General features: G+C 36.4%; 2 protein-coding genes across 3 annotated transcripts in view; one reads left to right on the top strand and one right to left on the bottom strand.

Annotated features, from left to right (window-relative positions):
* The window catches only part of LOC137400229 (coiled-coil domain-containing protein 186-like), a 54,634-nt gene extending 50,441 nt beyond the window's left edge, over positions 1-4,193 (bottom strand). Inside the window, exons 1-3 of the mRNA XM_068086560.1 lie at positions 4,034-4,193; positions 2,861-2,966; positions 206-323 (exon numbers count right to left, since the gene is read on the bottom strand). Coding sequence (XP_067942661.1) covers positions 206-323; positions 2,861-2,966; positions 4,034-4,136 — 327 coding nt within the window. The 5' untranslated portion in view covers positions 4,137-4,193. The remainder of the gene's footprint in view (positions 1-205; positions 324-2,860; positions 2,967-4,033) is intronic.
* A 710-nt stretch (positions 4,194-4,903) lies between these two features.
* The window catches only part of LOC137400211 (tudor domain-containing protein 1-like), a 46,695-nt gene continuing 30,114 nt past the window's right edge, over positions 4,904-21,484 (top strand). Inside the window, exons 1-10 of one of the 2 annotated variants that reach the window (XM_068086542.1) lie at positions 4,904-4,969; positions 15,462-15,569; positions 15,674-15,722; positions 16,963-17,048; positions 17,220-17,358; positions 17,481-17,536; positions 17,650-17,709; positions 18,175-18,209; positions 18,317-18,349; positions 18,799-18,898. In XM_068086542.1, the coding sequence (XP_067942643.1) occupies positions 15,469-15,569; positions 15,674-15,722; positions 16,963-17,048; positions 17,220-17,358; positions 17,481-17,536; positions 17,650-17,709; positions 18,175-18,209; positions 18,317-18,349; positions 18,799-18,898 (659 nt within the window). In that variant the 5' untranslated portion in view covers positions 4,904-4,969; positions 15,462-15,468. The remainder of the gene's footprint in view (positions 4,970-15,461; positions 15,570-15,673; positions 15,723-16,962; positions 17,049-17,219; positions 17,359-17,480; positions 17,537-17,649; positions 17,710-18,174; positions 18,210-18,316; positions 18,350-18,798; positions 18,899-21,484) is intronic. The other variant, XM_068086550.1, reaches the window with a different exon arrangement.

Raw genomic sequence — 21,484 nt, 5'->3', positions numbered from 1 at the left:
AGGTCCCCCTAAAACCATCTATGTTTGACAACCAGTCAAGGTTCTCTACAGAATTTATGATCTATGGCACCGATTCTCTCTAAGTGTGAAACATACAAGGACACAGATTAACTAGGTTGAATGCGCAGTTAATGAAGTACTAGTGAAATATCAGTTAGTTGAGATATTTCAAACATGAATGCAGTAAAAGTAGCACCAAACTTACCGCCTCGCTTTGTGTCTTCCCCTCGTGAGCTGCTTCCCTGTATCGTTGCGCCTCTTCTTCCTTTTGCTGAGAAATCTCTTGCAACTTGTCCTCCAGACATTTGTTTGCAGATTCCAGTCTATAATAAAAATAAGACTAAGGAATATACTTACAGCAAGAAAAAGCAGACATATACCGAGAAGCATGGCTGATCACTGAGAAGACTTGACACATGAAGGCCGGCTATGCCATAAGCAAATACAATGATACTAATTATTGGACGAACAAGTCCACTTGAGAAATAGGAGTGAGTGGAAGAGAGGTGTCTTATGTCACCAATCATTAGTCTCTATCACTCCTTACTGCGTATCAGTTTTGCTAGCACCGTCTCCTGCCCTATGATTGGTTACTTAGAGAAACATATGAAATGCTAATCTTGTATTTTATACACTATATTGAATGCATATGTCAACATCGCATTCTGAATACAATCGTTTATCCCGGTTCCCTATAGCACACTTAGAGTGGTGACAATGAACAGATTTGTACCTGAGAATCACACAAAAGTATCAAAGCTATTATAGTAAAAACAAATGGTAGATTAAATACAGAAAGTTGTAATAATGTAATCATTTCCCACTAGCAGTAAGCCAAGCGATGCCCGGGATGTCTTCTATTTTTAATCAGAGAGCCCGAAGGGGGGTGTTAAAGAGACTGGTTTTCAGGAACCAGATGGAGTTTTGAAACCAACTATTTAAGCGACCTAGCGGGAAACACGGAGCACATGGATGTGAAGTTTGGATAGAATCAGCTAAAAATTGTGGGAACGCGTGGTATTTACACGGACTTACAGACAGACACACAATGATAATGTGAGATTTATGAATGTAGATGAAGATAATAAGAAAGCAGCTAAAATAGGCCGTACCTATGAGTCTTACCAGAGTGACAAACTCAGCCATGGGGTAGCTTAGAAGATTAGAGTCTAGTTTTCTATCATCGCTCTACTACTGTTACTAGAATCTCAAAAGCCCTAGTGCGTAAACTACTAACAAACGGTACTTGAAGTCATCAATTCATGTTTTGGTTGTGAGTTTAGACTTCTCTCAAAGTTCTCTCTCTAAATTTTATGTAGCATTACTAACATTTTCCATAACCTACGTATTTGGTTAGACTGTACATATCTTTACAACCCTGACCAACTTTTTAAAACTTACAGTATATGCTAAACTTTTAATAGACGTGTAAACTTTGAACTTAAACGTTTGAATCAGCATTGCCAATATTCTTTGATATAAGCTTTTTCGTAAAACATATAGCATTTAAGAGCAGACAGGGCATGGCTAAAAGTCAAATTCGACGCAGGATTTGACAACTCCTCATTGTACAATTTTTCACTGTAATGAATAGCAGGAACAGAGTTACTATAATAAACAACAGGGACATAGTAAACGTGATTAATAACAGAGACACAGTTTATGACATTGACATTGTCTGAAGAAGAATCTGCTCTTTTTTATAACGAATCTAAAGTACATGGAACAGAAGACAATGCTGAGAATACATTGATCTCAAGATTGACAGCAAAACTCATTTTAAGGATCAAAAGTAGTAAAAGGTAAGTCCTGTAGAAGGTAAGATAAATTACTCATTATTCATTCACGCAATACAAAACCGTTTCCTTTTTTCTGTTCCAATCCCCAAAACTGTATTTTTTAATGACACATTCACAGGGATTTATCCTCTGCACTTGTTAGCAAATTCAGCTTAAGATTTTTTTATGAAATACTTACTATTAATCTGATGGAAAATTTTATGTTGATAAACTCGACACCAGAATCTTTTTCAGAAACCTTCTGGTTCAAAAGTTGTGACGACTTATATGCGCCATTATCAAATTATAGGCTTTACCAAATATTCAATTAGGTGCCATAAAAAAATTTATTTGGTAACGAAAGAGTTAACATAATTTAAAATGTGTCAGCATAGTTTCTTATTCAAGGTAAATTAGTAAGGGCCAAACAATGACCAAATGAAGATATTAGTTTTAGGTTTAAAAAGTGTCTTTCAAGGATTTGAATGACAGAAATAAGTGCGAGAGAAGAATTTGCCTTCACAACCTGCATTGTAACTACTGCTTTAGTATTACCATTCCTGTATTCGACCACCATAGATATATAAACCAACTATAGATATATAAAATATATAAGGTTTATATATCTATGTCGGCCACTAAGTAATCTGACTATTTTCTACATGTTGATCTAAATATAAATAAAAAATCAGACTTTTACGAACAAAAAAAAGCCTACGATTCAACCTGCAACCTAATAGCTGTGTTGAATACAATGGCTGATAATTTCAACATCACTTCAGGTTACATATAATTTGTCTCAGCCGTACAGTTTGTGTCAGGAGAAAGTGAGAAGAGATGTAGTTAACTTTCATGAAGTAGAGACTTTATAAGATCCTGAAATCTATTTGAGTCTCAAATAATTGGGCTTCTACAGAAAATATTGCTGCAACTACAGCCGTGTGAAAAACACTGGCAATTTATGATGAACATATACAATGATAAAACTCATGCTTGCTCGTCTACTAGTAAATAAAAGTCTATGAATTGATGTGTACAAATCAATTGTCCAATAATGATACATGCAGATTATTCCGGTCTACCTGCTAATTTGAAGCTTAAGTTCAGACAACTCCCCATCTCCGCTAGAAACCATCTGATCAATAGCTACGAGCAGGTCATCTTGGGGGTCCTCCTCAGAACTATTGACTGAAAAATTTTTCAACAGTAAAATCATGTAATCAAAGAATCTGAGAGTCAAATGTGAAGCTTTTAGCTTCACATTTGACTTTCATATTCTATGAACTTCTATGAACCCTATGATTCTATGAACTCAATGTAACTCTATAATAACAATCAACTTATTAGCCTTAGCAATGAGTTGCTGCCCTTCCATGGCTTAGAATTACGTGTCAATGACTAGTTAATGCTTACAATACATTGTCGCAATACAGCTAGCAACAAATATAATATATTACAAGAACTTAATACTGGAATACTTCCAATAAACTAATAATATTGCCATATGAAATTTTATCAGTTGCCAAATAATCTAGTCGATAGTAACTTCACTCATTCTTCAATGAGTTGTTATTAAAGTTCAGTTTAAATAAATATAGATTAGTTAGCCACATTGACTCACATGTATTTTTAATCATAAAAACAAGGACTTTTACAAAATAGATACAACCAGTGGTTTATGTCAGACAGTTATAACAACTCTAAAAGAAAATTTACGATATTTTATAAAATCATTTTATTTAAAAATGCGAATATTAGAAACAACCTGTTAGCTGGCATGATGACATATTCAATCTTAAAAAACAAACTACATAACTAACCATATCGAACAACTTGAGGGAAGTGGTTTATTTTCCCATTTATTCTCTTCACGTGTTTAGCAGTATGTTTTCCCCTAATATCAAAAAAATCACAAAGTGCAAAAGCCTAAAAAATTTCAGCAGTAATCATGCTCTGTAATATTTTCTATCTCTTATTACTTTTCCCTATTAAACTAAATATACTAAAACTTTAAACCTGTATTTGAAACAAGCTTGTACCGAAATGAGAAACATAAAACAAATGATGAAAGTGTCAACTGTTAGTTTAATAGTATATATACAGCCTATAAATATATAATCCTAATAACAGTGTCAAACATCATTAGTTCCACAAATGCAATCAAATAAATAATGTACATGAAGCTAGAGAAGTATCCTTATGAAGTGACGTGAATAATTTCATAAATATATCAAATGACATAGCATCCAGCCCACCTGTTGTTGAACTGCCATTGCACACATATCCATTGTGCTGTAATAAATCCCCATCATTATCAGAATGTAAAATCACTTCTTGATCGACCTCACTTTCATCCATTTTTATCTTAAAACCATCGCCGCTGCAGATCAGTAAACAAAGTCATGTTGGCTGAAGCTGTCCTGTAATAATAACGTTTAAAAACTCAGCCTATTCTCATATACGTATCAAATATGTATACAAATGATAGTTTAATATAAGCCAGTCTGCCTATGCATATATTCGAAACTAAGTGTGGGTTAAGATGTACATGCAGCTATAAATTTGAGCAACATATTTAGTCATCTTTCAGTATTTATAACAAAAATTAAAAAATAGTACTTCCCAATTTAAAACTAAGGTAATCAACTTCTTCCTTTGCTAAAAAAAAGCTTTTTTGCAACCAAAGCCATCGATAGAATGCGTATTAGTTATTACAAGCAATGCAATTTTAGACACGACAGAAGGATAGTAATAGTAATGCGGACAAAAATTTTAACATTTAAAAACTTGAGACATTTTGTTCTATCAATAATTGAGAGCGCTTCTATAGCAATAAAGGCCGATAAAATTAAGACGTTAAGCTTATTACTATTATTGTTGTTGGTATATATGTAACTGCTTGGCAGTGATCACATCGAATGTCATGTTCGTAGTGTGGAATCCTACATAAACATTGCGACGTATATTTAGTAATTCCCTAAAGTATGCTTATATTTATTTTCAGCTAAATTATATTTATATTCACTCCCGCTAAATTAATCGTAATATTTAACTACTATCCGATATCATTTCGACATTTCACTAACAAGAGAGATAGATAACAACTTCGTTTTATTTATATTCTTCGCTACCTCGTGTTGCGCGCGGCGTTGTCCATTTGTAATACCTGAGTGCACATTCCTCGTACAAACGTAATTATTACTTTGCTTAGTAAAATGATACGTAATGATCATGAATCTTACAAATGAATTAAATTCATATCATTTTGAAATATTTTACAGTTATATAGGAGTAAACGTCGATGCACCTTTGAAGTTGATAAGATATTTATAATTAATTTTAAATATATCAGCAAGCTTTAGGAATGTGAGACAATTAATTCAAGACGACTTAACGATGTAATAGCCAAAGATTATGTTTATCTATTTTTTGGTATATATTTTGTCATTGTATAGATAAATACTATGTTTCCGAGTTAACAATGTCATAGAAAGTGACAATGCATGATCAGGTTTAAAATACTATTTCTTGGTCAACAACATTTGTGTTTTGAGGTTTTTGTAGTTCCAAGAAAATCTGGGTTTTCTGTTTAGTTTCTCATGTTTGTAAATGTGGGAAATGCCTCAATTTCCAGAGCTTTATCTATATTGAAACTGTCGTGTCATTATCTTCATTGAATGTTAATTCAGGCCGATATTTACTGTAAGTCTGTACTGTTCAGCAGTGGTGAGCTACATGTATGATTGATGAAACCAATTGTAGCTCTCTATCATATGCATTTGTGGTACATTAGCTCGCTTTTCCGATAAATTGACCCTTTTGTGTGCTGATTTAAAAGATTTTCTTCTTATCACTCGGTTTTTTTTGTAACAGCCTATGACAGGACTTGTTTGTCTTGTCTAAAGAAGTGTTGATGTAATCTCTTATTTCTAGATATGCCCGATTCTAAACTCACCAGCCGATTCAGATACCGATTCGATATATCGATTCCTATTGAAAAATAATCCGATTCATATCTTTTGTGTTGCATAGATAATTGTTCATTTTATTATAGAAAATATAAACATTAATGTATTTATCTGAATGTATTTATTTATGGAAAATTGAGATATATGTATATATATTCACATAATGACATACCGTGCATGTAGTAACAAAACAGTCCATATTTTTGTTCTGTGAAATCCTAACAGCAAAAATAAATTGAAATTATTTTAGAGCTAACATACTAATTATTAGCAATAATTCATATCTGAATTCATACTATTTTAAGTTACAAAATTGAAATTAAAACAAAGTTTTGCAATTGAAATATCAATGTGGAGAGATAACACCTGCAAAGTGTGAAACCTGCTTGTTAGAAAGCAGATTTAAAAGTTTGTAAAACTTCACAAATCTCCGCTTTAAACAATGCTTCTAATTATTTTCATTTTAAAGTAACCATAAATGAAAAACCAATTCTAAATTTGTCTCAAGCCACAATGAGTGGTTATTGTGTGAATATGGGTAGTGAGGGCGATGCGTCTAGATCAATAATTAATAAGAGTGAATAGTGCGGCCAACTTCATTTCGGATCTCAACCGGAAGTTTCTCTTCTCTAGAAGTCATATTCCTTGACTCGATAGAATAACCAAGTTATACAACATTCCCCTTTCTAAGTGGGTAACCATCTAAACTAAATGAATCGCACAAGCACTTTTGGGGAAAACTAAATACAGAGGCTAAAGTAAGCGTACGACTTGAAAGCTTATAAAGTAAGTATACAACTTGAACAAATAGTAGTTGGTAAACAGTAAAATGAGAGTCTTGGTTAAGGTTGTGTTAATTGCTATCCTCGAGTATTAAGAATCGGCTATCTTTGACGAAAGTTAAGTGGTGGTAGCATGTAGCATTGATTGTCTTTAAAATGCATGTCCATATTAATAGAGCTGGTAATCCTCTAGTCTTTTAGGTATTCTTCGCTCTCTAGCTAGAGCATAACCCCTACCTGATCTAGGATAACTGGCGGAGTGAGTTAGATGCGAACTCGTGCCCTCTGCGCTTCCAGATCAGGTGCCTGCAGTCCTGAAGAGTCAGCCTCAATGTTAATCATAGGACCTGGCACCTCTGTACTCTCAGGACCCGGCGGAGAAGCTTTAGGTGATGGCACCTCGGGGCTCTCCTCCCGGACAGACACCAGAGCACTCCTGTTTTTTTCTGATTGTTCCCTTAGCAGTCTGCACATTGTAAGAACGTGGAGCAATGTTACTTAGTACTGCGCCTTCCCGTTTCATGTCCCCAACATAAACCGGTGAGCCAGGCTTGAGCTCCGGTAACTGGTGTGCCCTGTGTCTTTTGTTGTAGTTCATCATGGTCCTTGCTCTTATTTCCTTCTCTTTGTCAACTACTGATTCAGTGCCCCTCTGCAGAGAACATTGAGCAGGAAGGATCGGCAGAGTAGTTCAGAGAAGTCGGCCCATCAAGAGCTCCGATGGAGTAAAGCCATTCTCTAAGGGTGTAGCTTTGTAGATCATTAAGCTCAAATAGAGATCTGAGGATTTCGTCCACATCCTCTTCACAGTGCCAACAGCTCTCTCAGCTTCTCCGTTTGACTTAGGATAGCGAGGAGAGCTAGTAATATGCTGAAAGCCATAAAAACGAGAGAACTCATAAAATTCTTTTGAGCTAAACTGGGGACCATTATCAGATATCATGACTTGTGGAATGCCATGCGCTGAAAAAATAGCCTTAAGTTTGTCTATGACAGTAAGCGTCCCCATTGAGTCCAATCATCTGACCTCTATATAGCGACTATAATAGTCCACAACCAATAGATGTTGTTGTTTCTTAAACTCAAATATGTCTGTTCCCAGTCTCGACCAAGCACTGTCAGGAAACGTTGAATGATTGAGAGGCTCAACAGGAGTGGGTGAGTTGATCTTGCATTGGCGGCAGCTTTGTACCATTTCTTTTATCTGAGCTGACATTCCTGGTCACCAAACAGATCTCCTGGCTCTTCCTAGACATTTTGTAATGCCCTGGTGAGCCTGGTGAATCTGATCCAAAACCTCTAGCCGCATCTCGATGGGAATAACAATCCGTTGATTATATAACTGTAAGCCATCAACCTCCATGAAGTGTCCCTTCTCGTCCCAGTACGGGTGTAACGCCGTGTTGGCGTCTGTCTTGTAAGTGGACCATCCTAGTCTCATTGACTTCAGAACCTCCTGACAGATAGTGTCAATACGCTGTGCTTCTTTGATCTTGCTAATCTGTGGATCTTCAATTACTATAGGTGTAGTACAGATATTCAGTTCCGAGACAAAGGCAAGATCTACAACAGAAGGTTCCTCAACAGGTGCCCTAGATAGAGCATCAGAGAGATGATTCTGACTGCCTCGAACATACTCAACTTTGAGAGCATATCAAATCAATCTGAGACGCATTCTCAAAACTCTGGCTGGCACCTGATCCAGGTCTTTCACATTCATAAGCTGAACGAGCGGCTTGTGGTCAGTTTCCACTGTAAAAACTAGACCTCTCAAGAACTGATCTAACTTGTCACAAGCCCAAGCCATCGCGAGGGCCTCCTCAATTACTGCATAGTTTCTTTCGACGTCAGTAAGAGATCTAGATGCATAATAAACTGGCCTCCTTGTTCCATCCTTTTGAATCTAGAACATGGTGGCCCCGATTCCGTATTGGCTAGCATCAGTAGTTACAATGGTTTGTAGTGAACAGTCATAATGAGACATGACTGCTGTTGAGGTGAGGACCTTTTTAATCTCCTGGAAAGCTTCTTCTTGTGGGAGTCCTCAGACCCATGTCTTGCTCTCCTTCAACAATTCTCTCATTGGTGCATTGATTGATGAAAGATGAGGTATAAAGCGAGCTAGCTGATTGAGCATTCCATTTAATCTTCTTAGCTCAGTCTTGTTAGTCGGCGCTGGATACTCTTGTATGGCCTTTATCTTAGCAGGATCTGCGCTCACTCCTCCAGCATCAATTATGTGACCAAGAAACTTTACAGAAGTCTTGCCGATGTCACATTTTGCTTCATTGAGGGTGAGCCCTGCGTGTTCCAGCCTAGCTAACACCAAGCGCAGAGTTCTGTCATGACTCTCGGCATCAGCACCGTGAACTATGATGTCATCCATGTGACATATAACGTTATCTATGCTCGTTAGTAACCCTGACATGGCTCGTGAGAATATTTCAGGAGCACTGGAGATTCCAAAAGGTAATCTGTTATAACAGTACCAGCCAAACGGTGTCAAAAACGTTGTGAGCTTTCTGGAGCTTTCATCTAGACATATCTGCCAAAACCCACTGTTGGCATCAAGTTTTGAGAACACTTTGCTGTTTCCTAAGAGAGCTATGCTATCATCAACTGCTGGCATAGGAAAGATTTCTCTTCTAACAGCTCTGTTTAGGCCAGTTAGGTCCACACAGATTCGTACTTCGCCTGAAGGTTTTAAAACTGGCACCATGCCACTGCACCAGTCAGTGGCCTCAGTCATAGGGGATATCACTCCTTGGTGTACCATCTCCTCAAGCTTTAGTCTAGCTTTTTCTCTTAAAGGCAGTGGTACCTTCCTTGGTGTGAATATACAGACTGGTTTGCTCTCATGTTGAGGTGAGATTTTGTAACAATAGCCTTTTAGAAGTCAAAGCCCTCTAAACAGATTTGGAAAATCAGCTCGAATTTCCTTTGTCACTTCCAGTTGGTCTTTGATGTGACAAGTGACCAGCTCTAGCTTCTCACAGGCATGTCTACTCAGAAGCGAAACTGGTTGGTCTTTGATGACGTATGCTGTTTCTGTTATAGATCTTTCCTGGTAAGTCAGCCGAGCCTTCAGGGTACCTAGAACAGGAAGTCGTTTGCAACCTGGTCCTAGTATAGTAACATGTGATTTCTCCAGTTGTTGGTCTTTTAGCCATGCCTCTTGATCACCAATAATGGTACCATCGGCACCAGTGTCTATTTTGAATTTGGTTTTATTTCCATTAACATCTACTTCAGCCATCCAGGTCTTCTCAGTAACTTGATTTATACAGAGTTCTCCAGTAAACAAAAACTCCTGATCAATCCCTGCAGAAGCTTCATGTATTGCTCTACTCCTACACATAGCCTGCCAGTGACCAAGCTTGCCACAGTTTCTGCATTTCGCCTCTTTAGCAGGCCAATCTCTTTTAGCTTAAGATTGCTTCCCACATCGATAGCATTGGCTTTAGTATGTGTTGGTGCTGAGTGGAGCAACTCGAGGCTGTTGTGTTTGTGAAGTGTGTTGGTTATAGTCTCTTTGTCTTATTGGTTGGCTAGGCCTCTGTCCTTGTGACGTAATACTTGACCTTTTTACTACAGCATCTATTGCCCCAGGACCTGCGCTTTTTGCTACCGATTGCATGACAGCCGACGTAACCTCATTGCTTCTGCAAACCCTAACTGCTTCAGCTAGTGTCAAATTGTTGCCTTGAGAAATTAGTTTCTTTCTTACATAGTCATCTACAATACCTAGCACTATACGATCTCTCAACATCTCGTCTAGTGAAGCAACTCCCCTTGTAGTTGCAGGACGGTAGTTGTATGCACATTTGTCTGCCAACAAACGTAAGTCAGCATAAAAAGCATCAAATGGCTCATTAGGTAGTTGATTTCGCACGTTAAATTTGTAACGCTCATGCGCAATGTTTCTGTTGCCTATACAATACTGTTCAAGAATATCTAATATAGTGTTGAGTGACTGGTCTGTTGTGTATTTATCGATATTTTCAAGTACTCTAGCAGCATTGTCACCAATTGTATATAATAGCAGAGCATGCTGGTAATCTTCCTTCTCTTCTGAAAGCCTAGACAAAATGTAATATGATTGCCACCTGCTCTTAAAACGTCTAAAGTTAAGCTCACGTTCACAATCAAGAACGATTTTACTAGGAGGCTCAATTCTAGGAGCATTTCGTTGTAGGATAACGGTTTGTGGTTGTTGGGCGTCTTCTTCGTCTCCCATTTCACAAGTATCTCGCTGCCACCATGTGTGAATATGGGTAGTAAGGGCGATGCGTCTAGATCAATAATTAGTAAGAGTGAATAGTGCGGCCAACTTTATTTCGGATCTCAACCGGATGTTTCTCTTCTCTAGAAGTCATATTCCTTGACTCGATAGAATAACCAAGTTATACAACAGTTATGTGTTTCATGTTAATGTTGGACAATAAGAGAGCTGTTTGTACAAATTTTACATTAACAAATCTCAATTTCTAAGCTATTTTGAAAATGATTATGAACCATATAATGGCTATTATTTACACAAATTTACTTAGATATTTAATAGCACAACCCTAAACAATTTATATTACTTCATTATAACTATTTTTTATGTATGAAATATTTTTACAATCTGCCCTATTATTCGAAAATTCCAGGAAGTTGTTGATTTGCACAGGTGTTGAGCTACTATACCGAACGTCTCGAGTTTGAGTCCCGCACACTGTAATATTTTATCCTAACCTCCAACCGTGGCCTCAAGTGGACAGATGCAGCTTTTGTTATAATAAAGATTAACCTTGGTTTTATCAAATTTGTTTAAATTTAGTTGCATTATAAATATGAAAACAGCCTAATTTTTTACTACCCTTGCTTATATAAAGTATTATTGACTCGCAGTAAAATGCATCTTGCAAAGGACAGGCATGCAAGGCAAGTCAAAATTTAGTTATGGCAAGTCTAAATATCAAGGAGTTGTCATGGTATGAAATTCTCATGGCACTACAGACGGTTCCCTACTTACGAACATTCGAGTTACGAACAACGGTACATACGAACAGGTCTGCGCGTAGGCACTACTCAGAAGCACCACCCAGCATCCACCTTTCTCTGCCCAGTTCATTGCAGTGCATAGGTGCGTGAACGTATCTCCAGTGCGCAAAGAACTTTTTTATTTTTACTGTATGTATTGTAAAGGGATTTGCCGGCCTTTACTTGGCACGATCTAGACTAATAAAGAGAATAGAGTGCGTATAGTTTCATTCAGCTTTTAATTAGCGAAGGAAATTTCACTAGCCGAGGAGCGTACGGCTATCTGCTCTGCTCAACTAATTGAGCGCACTTCTTTATATACAATAATATCAACCGTTCCGGCTAACGGCAGACGGTATGAACACCGGCTAACAAGCTGAATAAACAGGACTGCTAGTGCGTTGGTATGACAACAATATAAGTGACGATAAGTGATAGTGTTATGACGGTATGTCAGATATGACAATAGCATAACGAGTGAAACAACGATATAATAAACGGACAACACATACAAAAAAATAAGACAACAACGGTAAGTGATAGCATAACAATTAAAACAACAATATAATAAAAAGGACAAGACATACAATAAATAAGAAATGCAGTGTCATGGCCCGGCGTCCACCAAAGTATTATCTCCATTTTATTAAATTTTTTTTCAGTGCAAACCAACACAGGTTACTTATACAAGCCTTAAACACATACTTATATAAACCTTCAATATACTTATATAGGCCTTAAACATAAATTATAATACAAAATATAGCACTGAATCAACTTACGAACAAATTTACCTTACGAACAATCGTTCGGAATGTAACTCGTTCATAGGTTGGGAACCGTCTGTATTCTCATGGCATTCGTTCCAAAAAAGCTTGATGTAACTATTAGGCATTTTGAGAAAAAAATAACTTTCGCGATCATCAGTGGAAGAAAGCAATGATAACAAATGGTTTTGTATTCCAGTTTTACTTGTCATGCTTCACATAGTTTATTTGAAAAATCTCCATTGCTCAATGGGACAGAGTTTTACAATCATGCTTTCTTACAAACGCCATTTACCATATCTCACCTTTCCACAATTTCTTCTACTGCAAACTTGATCTAGATGGGGCATTCTTGACAACTATTAATCTATTGTAATCGGTAGTTACAACAATGACTGCCTTATGGCTTTGGCTGTATTGTTGCCATTTCCTGCAATCTATTTGCATCTACTTTTTCAATTTGTTGTTATGCTTTGTTGCATCTTTGTATCGTAGTCTTAGTCTACCTTGGTTCCTCGTGACAACAATCATTATTGTGTGATTAAAACAAAATTTGTGTCACGCTTGATTTGTATACTTTTGCATTCAAGTTATTAAACATTCTTCCAAAACGTCATCTCTAAGTTTGAATTGGTTCCTAAGTTATTCTGTGTTTGTGCCGTGCTGACAAAATATTAGCGGGCAACTATTGTTATAAAATGCATAGGTTCCATTAGTGATTTGTTAAGTAAAACCTCTCCTTAAGATTGTCTTGACATAGGCATTTTCTAACGTGATGAAAAATCTAAGTAAATATTTGGTCATGCTGCTTAAGTAATTCCAACATATGTTAGCTGAAGTTTCTTCAAGCACTAGTTTCCAAAAACCGAACAAGCTAAAAATAAGAATATAAAAAGTGTAAAAAAATTGTAACTGGTAAAACAATAAAAAGATATGTAACCATGGTTAGTTTAACCTTTACTTAGTCCAAGTTAGAATATACTGTGAATCTCTATCACCACCACTACATCTAACTTAAAATATACTGTGAATACTATATCACCACCGCCATGTCTAAGTTACATGTAGAATATACTGTGAATCTCTATCGCCACCACTACATCTAACTTAGAATATACTGTGAATACTATATCACCACCGCCATGTCTATGTTAGAATATACTATGAATCTCTATCATCCCTACTACATCTAACTTAGAATATACTGTGAATCTCAATCACCACCGCTACATCTAACTTAGAATATACTGTCAATCTCTATCACCCCCTCTACCTCTGTACCATCAGCTTCCTGTATGTACAAGCCCATTCTTTTATGCTGAGGTAAAGTAGCAGTAAAACTTTTTTATTATTCTTTTTTTAGTTATTGTTTTACAATGCATGTTTATCATCATGTGTAATCATCTCCAGTATTTGTCAAGTGGTTATCATAGGTTATTTGGCAGAGGAACAACTTGAACAACTTACATCGGTTTCTTATCAGATTTTTATTAAACATACGGCAGTTTTAACTTATGAAGCATGCCCAGAATAATTAAACTTCATCTGTAGAGGTTTAACTGTGTTGTGGTAAAAGTAATCTGTTATCCAAAAAATGTAAACAGCAAAAAGTAATGCAGTATTAAAAATTGTCAAGTAGTTCATGATGTTTTTTCAACTCTGTTGTTACAAGTAATTTACACAATGCAGCACAGAATAATGATATAATAATGATGCCCAGGCTCCAATCCATTGTGTCCTTGTAAGTCCGCATGCAGTAACTCAGGCCAAGAGACGATTAAGCATTAACGATTTATGAAGAATGTAAAGATCATTACTAATGGTTTATGCCAAATGTTTCTTGTCTTCTATGTAGCAACTTTAGGGATGAAAGCTAGGTTTGCTTTTTAAACAACCCATGAATCGGAGAGAGAAGTGTTTGCATCTAACAAAAGTAATGTTGCTTATAATAACTTATAAACGACATTTCATTGCACCAATAACACATGGCACATAAATTGACTGTATAAACTGTATGGCTGTAAAATTTTATGCAACATTCCTGTAGTATAACCACTCTTATAACATCACTTTTTGGTTTTTGCTGTGCTTTTCTAAGACACCCGCGCCGATGATGCTGATCACACACAGACAATAATTTATGAAGTATTTTAGTTGATACAGCATAAAATGAATTTCGTTAATCGCCATCACTCAGTACCAGTCAAAATATTGAGATTCAATTAAATCTGAACCTCAGCACCACGACCTCCTCCATTTAGATCAAACACAATTGTGAATATCAGTTGTTTTAGGCTTCGTTGCTCTCTGATGATGCAAGTTCTTATAACGAGATGATGGCCATATCATCATATTCAATTGCTGATATAATAATGATACTTTGAAGCATTTTACTGTACATAATCAGTAAATCCAAGTTATACATATGCACAATGTATACAACCAACATTTTGTAGACCCTCAGGTAGCTTGTTTTTATTAATGGGATTCAATATTTGAGTGTTTGTATTTTCTGTGAAACTACATCGATGGCATTAGGATATAAGTAATGTACCATATGGTTGACCTGGACCTATCATTATCTTGTTTGACTTGAACTCAAAATTCAACACCTATCTTGCCAACTAAATTGTTTACTAGTTCAGCTAATATGGTCATGCCCGACTGGGGAAATTCAATTGTTTTCATAATAATCATTATGCTGTTACAAAATCTAAGATACAAAAGGATTTAACTCTAATTAGTTCCTCAATACTTGAAGTTTGAGGGTCTCTTCATGTAATACTTTTCTCTATCGATCAAGTTCAGAGATAACTAGGTTTTCATGTAGTAGTAGGGAGCTTTCTTTGCATTATAAAGTAGTACAGCTTGTATGACTTTTCTAATTGAAGACAGTGACTCGTCCCATGCACAGTGTTCAGAATCACAAAGTTTCTAATGAACTTGCTTAAACTCTCTAATGAAAATTTAGTTTCAGCATAACGTAATAGATGAAAACGTTGCTTTTTTCAAAATTGCAAACAAACTCTGAGGCTGCCAATTGCTGTAGCCAAGCGTATGTATCAGTATCTGTTCTTTGCTCATATTACGTATAATCAGTGGTTGTGAATCTATAGGCACTGCCAAATTTATTTTTGTCAGAGCGGGCATGGAACTAGACAACTGGAATCCAATGGCCGATGCTTACAATGACAAAACTTTTAATACATATGATCGTGGCCCCGGCAGAAATATGTCTTCTTGTCCACTGTAAGTGATTTAGTAATTATGTCAAAATTTGTTTTATATTAAACTTATCTGTTTGCATTTAATTGTTTGTAGATAGTCTTGTCCAACCGTATTAATGTTTGCAGGGACCGTAGTAACCTATACATAAGAGGTGTGCCCCAGGCCCTAAATGAGGTTGGTTCTTTTTAATAATTTTAACTGTTTTCAATTACAAGCATTCTAGCATGGATTTTGGATATTGCGTGTACTGGGAGTTGGTAGTATTTGTCGTAATGTGGTACATCTAAAATGTATAAATCCATACCATAAGTTGATGCATAGTTTATCTGTCACTTATGTACTCTACTAGTATACTCTCTTCTATTTCTTTATACTCTACCAGATAGCAGTGATAACCAATTGATGCCAACTTGGTTTCACGTAAACAACTATTTATATTTGGATAAAGATATTCTCGCTTGTATATGAAAGCCAAAGGTCTAAACAGGAAATATTCATGAAACATTTCAGATAATTTTTTCAGTAATTTAGTTTTTTTCTAGATTTTGGTTTAACCTAAAATGTTTTTGTGCTTGGCTGTTGTCATCATGAATGTGTAATGCTTTTTCTTTAGTAAAATATAACAATGCGCAAGGCTATCACAAAGTGTTGATCATCAAAATCAGGTATAAATATGCTGACGACACCTCAATATTAGAAAATCTAGCCAGCACGTCACGGGCTTTACACAACGGATGTCACTTCTTATTGATCATTCCATTTGTCAGCACAACGCATCGTATTTGCTTCGCATGGTAGCATTGGTGCGTGTGTGCGTGTAACCACAGCACATATCTACACTAAACATTATGTTGATGTGTCATGTATGTAGCCAGGACTTTAGGCAGTATTTACATGTACGCCTCCCTTTCATAGTAAGACAAACTCAACCTATTTATTCTGGTGGCAGTATACCTAGGTCATTCTCTGACAAGTCATTTTTTTATGTAATAGTTATTGTCTAATATGGAGTGTCTGATGCATTTAATGGCATGTATTAACATTAGTATTATTAGCTAGAGCGTCCAAATGGAATGGTTGGGGATTCAGTGAGAAGAGGCTTGAAAGATTTTGGATGTATTGTTAAGCTGTTGCAATGCGGTAATCCTATATTTATTCAAAAAACTAAGCAACCAGGTCATGCTATCAGTTTTTTTAATTAGGTTTTTTGATCTAATTTTGAACTATTAAAATAGGTCTGTGGTTTCTCCCTTTTTGTGTTTTAGGCCGTGTTTTTATAGCCAGACAATATTATTAAAAATATTGATGTTTCTGTCCACTGAGTCAATTAGTTTAATTGCTGTCAATTAATTGCCTGTCAATGTTCCATTTTTGCTATCACGCTATCAATAAGACTTATTTGTGTTTTCATTAGGAAGGGATTCGCAACTTGTTCAGTAAGTATGGAAATATCAAATCGTGCCGGATTCGACGGACACCCAACTATAATACAAACATCGCGTAAGTAATCTTAGTTTGTGTACCACCGGTGTTCACATCGGTAGTTTGCCACTGTAAAAATATAATTCTTAGAAAAGTTTGTAATAAGAAACTTATTCTCTATGATTGGATATGATCTCATGTAAGCTTTGCTTAGGAACATTGTGTAAAATATCGCACTCTCCTCCATAGGTTTGTCATGATGGAGACTGTGGAGCAATGTTCTGAGGCAATACATCATTTGAACGGTCACAAAATTGGAAACGATAGACTCACTATCGAGTTTGCTAAATCTTCCCAAGAGAAAGAAAAGGATAGACTACAGAAAGAGGTAAACCTTTTTATCGCATTAACCCCTGGCAAACTGATCATCTATGGTTTGATTGCTATTGTCATAGCAAATTCGAGATGTATCCGCTTGCTTATAGTCTGGTTTATTTATTGTGATTGTAGCGGCAAGAAGAGCTGATTAAATCTCTAGGAAGTGGAAGAACTGTGACAAATGTTGGGTGAGTTCTGTGCTTTTATTTTTCTTTCTCACTAATATCTTTGAAAAATGACAGGTGTGGACAATTCAGATTTGCATTCCCTGTCACAGTTTTTGTAATTCACTCTATTTTAGAGAGATGAGCAATGCTTCTGACTTGAAAGTCAGTATTTCCAACGATCAACTAGAAAAAAGGTAGCATCTACCAAGAAGATGTATTTTTTTCGTTTTTTTATGCTGCATCCCATTCACTCGCTCCTGCTTGGCAACCTATTACATACCTTTTCTCTGTGTCATTTCCTGTGTTACTTCCTGTTCTTTTGGTGAAACATGCTCACATCTCGATTTTAAAGACATGGCTGGTGTTGTCTGTAAAAACATTTAACCTTGCACAAAATGGGTTCTCTATAATGCATTCTCTGCTTAGACCATGTTATTTATAACATTAGTCTGCGAGTGGTTGAAGTTTTAGGATTCTTTTAGTTTAATTCAGCAGTGTGAGCCTAGCTCAACTGTTTGCTGGTCACATGGTTTATGCCCTGCTGTGAAATGAATATCACTGTTACCATTAGATTGGTAGAATCCAGTATGTAAACACATATGCATGTAACTAGCATGCTGTCAATTGATAGTCTTCATCGCATTTTGTTGTATTTGTAGTGCCAATCATTCAAGTCCAGAGGAGACTCCAATGAGTGAGTATATTTATTTTTGCTACAGATTTATTGGTAATAGTCACCGTGGTTATTCTGTAATTAACTTCTAACATGTCTCTGTAGTAATCGTATATGATGGTTTGTAGGTTCGAAACAATGTGAGCAGTGTGGAAGGGATGGTAAGTATTGAAGCATCTGTTTTTATCTGTCAGCCAAAACCCACTTCTTAAAGATAAACTTAGACAAGATTTTTGTAGATCTCATCAGAAAGTATCAATATTTTTCTTTCATTTGCAATTGTTTTTCATGGTTAAGGTATTTGATTGTCAGGATGTTCTGAGATTAAAATCGACAAAACTTGATCGCAGTCAAAACATTCAGATCAAGTGAATGTGCGATTATGACATCTATAGTTGCAAAGTGACTGACAGAGTAGAGTTGAGTGCTGCAACTTGAATGCACTAGTGTATATGCACTATCGCAACGATAACAATTAGTAACATCATTTTTGCACATATTTCTTATGAGCGTTTGAATCAAGATCAAGTTTTAAGCTTTTCAATCTTCAACTTTTCATATATTTAGTCTTCCTATCTTAGTTACTTATAATGTTTATCTGCATTTTTAGGCAGTTCATTTCGGTGTGGCAGATGTCAGGCACCTTATTGTTCACAAGCATGTCAGGCTCGCAATTGGCCCTCACACAAACACAAATGCCACTCTTCAAAGTAAGTGAATTCATAGGTGGAAAGTTGGTTGATACTTGATAGTGTCTAAAATGTGGTTTCTTTCGTTTCCTTACTACTGCCTTTCTACTAAAATATAGCGGAGTTGATAGATGGGCAATCAGCTTGCCAGTCAAGTTTTGATTAATTATGATTTAATAAGCATTAATATGTTAACAGCATAAGCAGAGTCAACAAGATTGACTGTACTTGTGCTGTTATCAGGCCTGTTTCAGACCAATATTTTTGGATAATCAATCATCCGTTTTGATTTTCACGAGCAATTATGTCCCCTATTATTGGAGATACAGCAATTCGCAAGAGTGCACGACTTTGCGCGAATTGCATTTCGGCCAGTTTCAAGAAGTCACGTGACATCATTACTAGCTTCTGCTATTGAAATCTATTAAACATACCGCTTTGCAACAGACAAAAGAGAAGAATAGCTGCTTTCCTATTAGTAAAAAGATTAAAAGGAGACAGGCAGCAAATAAGTCACAGAGGAAGCCCATTGAATGTGGAAGCAATGTCCGACTAGGTATTGGTTTTTGTATTTTTTTGTACTGTTCAATGCTTGTGTCGTATAAAACATATTTTCAGATCTCTACCGTAAAATGTATTTCATCAACACTGGCAAAGTCTTCCATATTCATACAAGATATAATAACTACAACAAACGCGGGAAAATGAAAACCTTGCATTGTTTGTAGATGAAAAGTCCTTCACTCAGCTCTTTTGCAGTGGAGGAACAAAACCACATAATGAACCTGAAATTACGCAGCATACTCGATTCACATCAATCTTAGTCTAGCATAGCAAACCCAAGACCACGCAAGACAATGCTCTTGTGGAGTGCGTGCACGATTTAGTTGTGCCACCCTGCGATTTCATAATTTTTTGGTTCACTCGCACACCTAAATGAATTTGTATAGCAGAACGCAGCACCTCACATGCCATTCATACGACATCGGTCTGAACCAGGCCTTAGTCGCAATAGCACGAGCATTGCAAGGAGTTAATCATGCATCTCATGGTTTTCAAATCGATAGCATTTCGACATTGTCCAATACATAGTCCAGCTTCTGATTTTTCAAATGAGAAGTTGGACTATGAATACGGAGGGGATCCCTGAGTTATGGCATCTCTGCCTTATGGTTACGGCGTCTCTGCCTTATGGTTACGGTTCCACTGCTTTATGGGTTTTTTACGAAGTAGAATGCAAAGTTTTTCTGATTTGTCATTACGGCATTTTCCCTGCCACACGGCATCAACAACAGCAACAATGTCTCTCCGAAGTTTCTTTTTGAACAAAAGCCGTCTTGTAGAATTTGTCTGAAAAAAAAATTTTGCGAAGCACCAAGCCGGAGACAGATAATGAAAAATTAAGACGTTGACAAAATTAAAGTTGAGTGAAATATCAAAACTTAGCTGTAAGACGTGTGTGTGGGTGTGTGGGTGTGTGGGTGTGTGGGTGTGTGGGTGTGTGGGTGTGTGGGTGTGTGGGTACAATTTATTGACAATGCATGTCAATAAATTTACTAAATTTATTGACATTATTCATCAGAACGAATGCATACTAGGCTATCGGAAAGAAGAAAGAAAAACTTACGTAAAGTAAAGGTTTTAGACTAGTAAAAGTAGAAGAGCTGGTCATGAGAATTTATACAAAATGTGCCGGATTACATAAATAACAAATATGTTATACTAATTTAGAATTCGTTAGAAGGTTCGTATCTCTATCCCCATTTCTCTGTATGTACCTGGGTTGCTATGACGACATGCTCGTCTTTAACATAGAGTTAAAATTTAAAAAAAGGTTTTTATTGTTTTTCACTTTGTCAGTTTAGTTTCATACGTGTAGTTTTTTACTTTTATTTGTTACATCATTTTATTTAATGCAGTCGGTTTAAAGTTGAAGAGCTCAGAATTTTTATTTCGAGACATAAAAATAAATTTTGACTGAACAACTATGTTGCTAGGATTAATATGGTTAATAAATGTGTTATAGCCAACCACAAAAGAGACGAATAGCTGCTTTCCTATTAGTAAAAAGATTAAAAGGAGACAGGTACAAATAAGTCACAGAGGAAGCCCATTGAATGTGGAAGCAATGTCCGACTAGGTATTGGCTTTTGTATTTTTTTGTACTGTTCAATGCATGTGCCGTATAAAACATATTTTCAGATCTCTACCGTAAAATGTATTTCATCAACACTGGCAAAGTCTTCCATATTCATACAAGATATAATAACTACAACAAACGCGGGAAAATGAAAACCTTGCATTGTTTGTAGATGAAAAGTCCTTCACTCAGCTCTTTTGCAGTGGAGGAACAAAACCACATAATGAACCTGAAATTACGCAGCATACTCAATTCACATCAATCTTAGTCTAGCATAGCAAACCCAAGACCACGCAAGACAATGCTCTTGTAGAGTGCGTGCACGATTTAGTTGCGCCACCCTGCGATTTCATAGTTTTTTGGTTCACTCGCACACCTAAATGAATTTGTATAGCAGAACGCAGCGCCTCACATTCCATTCATACGACATCGGTCTGAACCAGGCCTTAGTCGCAATAGCACGAGCA

This window comes from Watersipora subatra, chromosome 1, assembly GCF_963576615.1.
Source record: "Watersipora subatra chromosome 1, tzWatSuba1.1, whole genome shotgun sequence".
NCBI classification, from domain to species: Eukaryota; Metazoa; Bryozoa; class Gymnolaemata; order Cheilostomatida; family Watersiporidae; genus Watersipora; species Watersipora subatra.
This window is presented reverse-complemented; position numbering and strand designations above follow the sequence as displayed.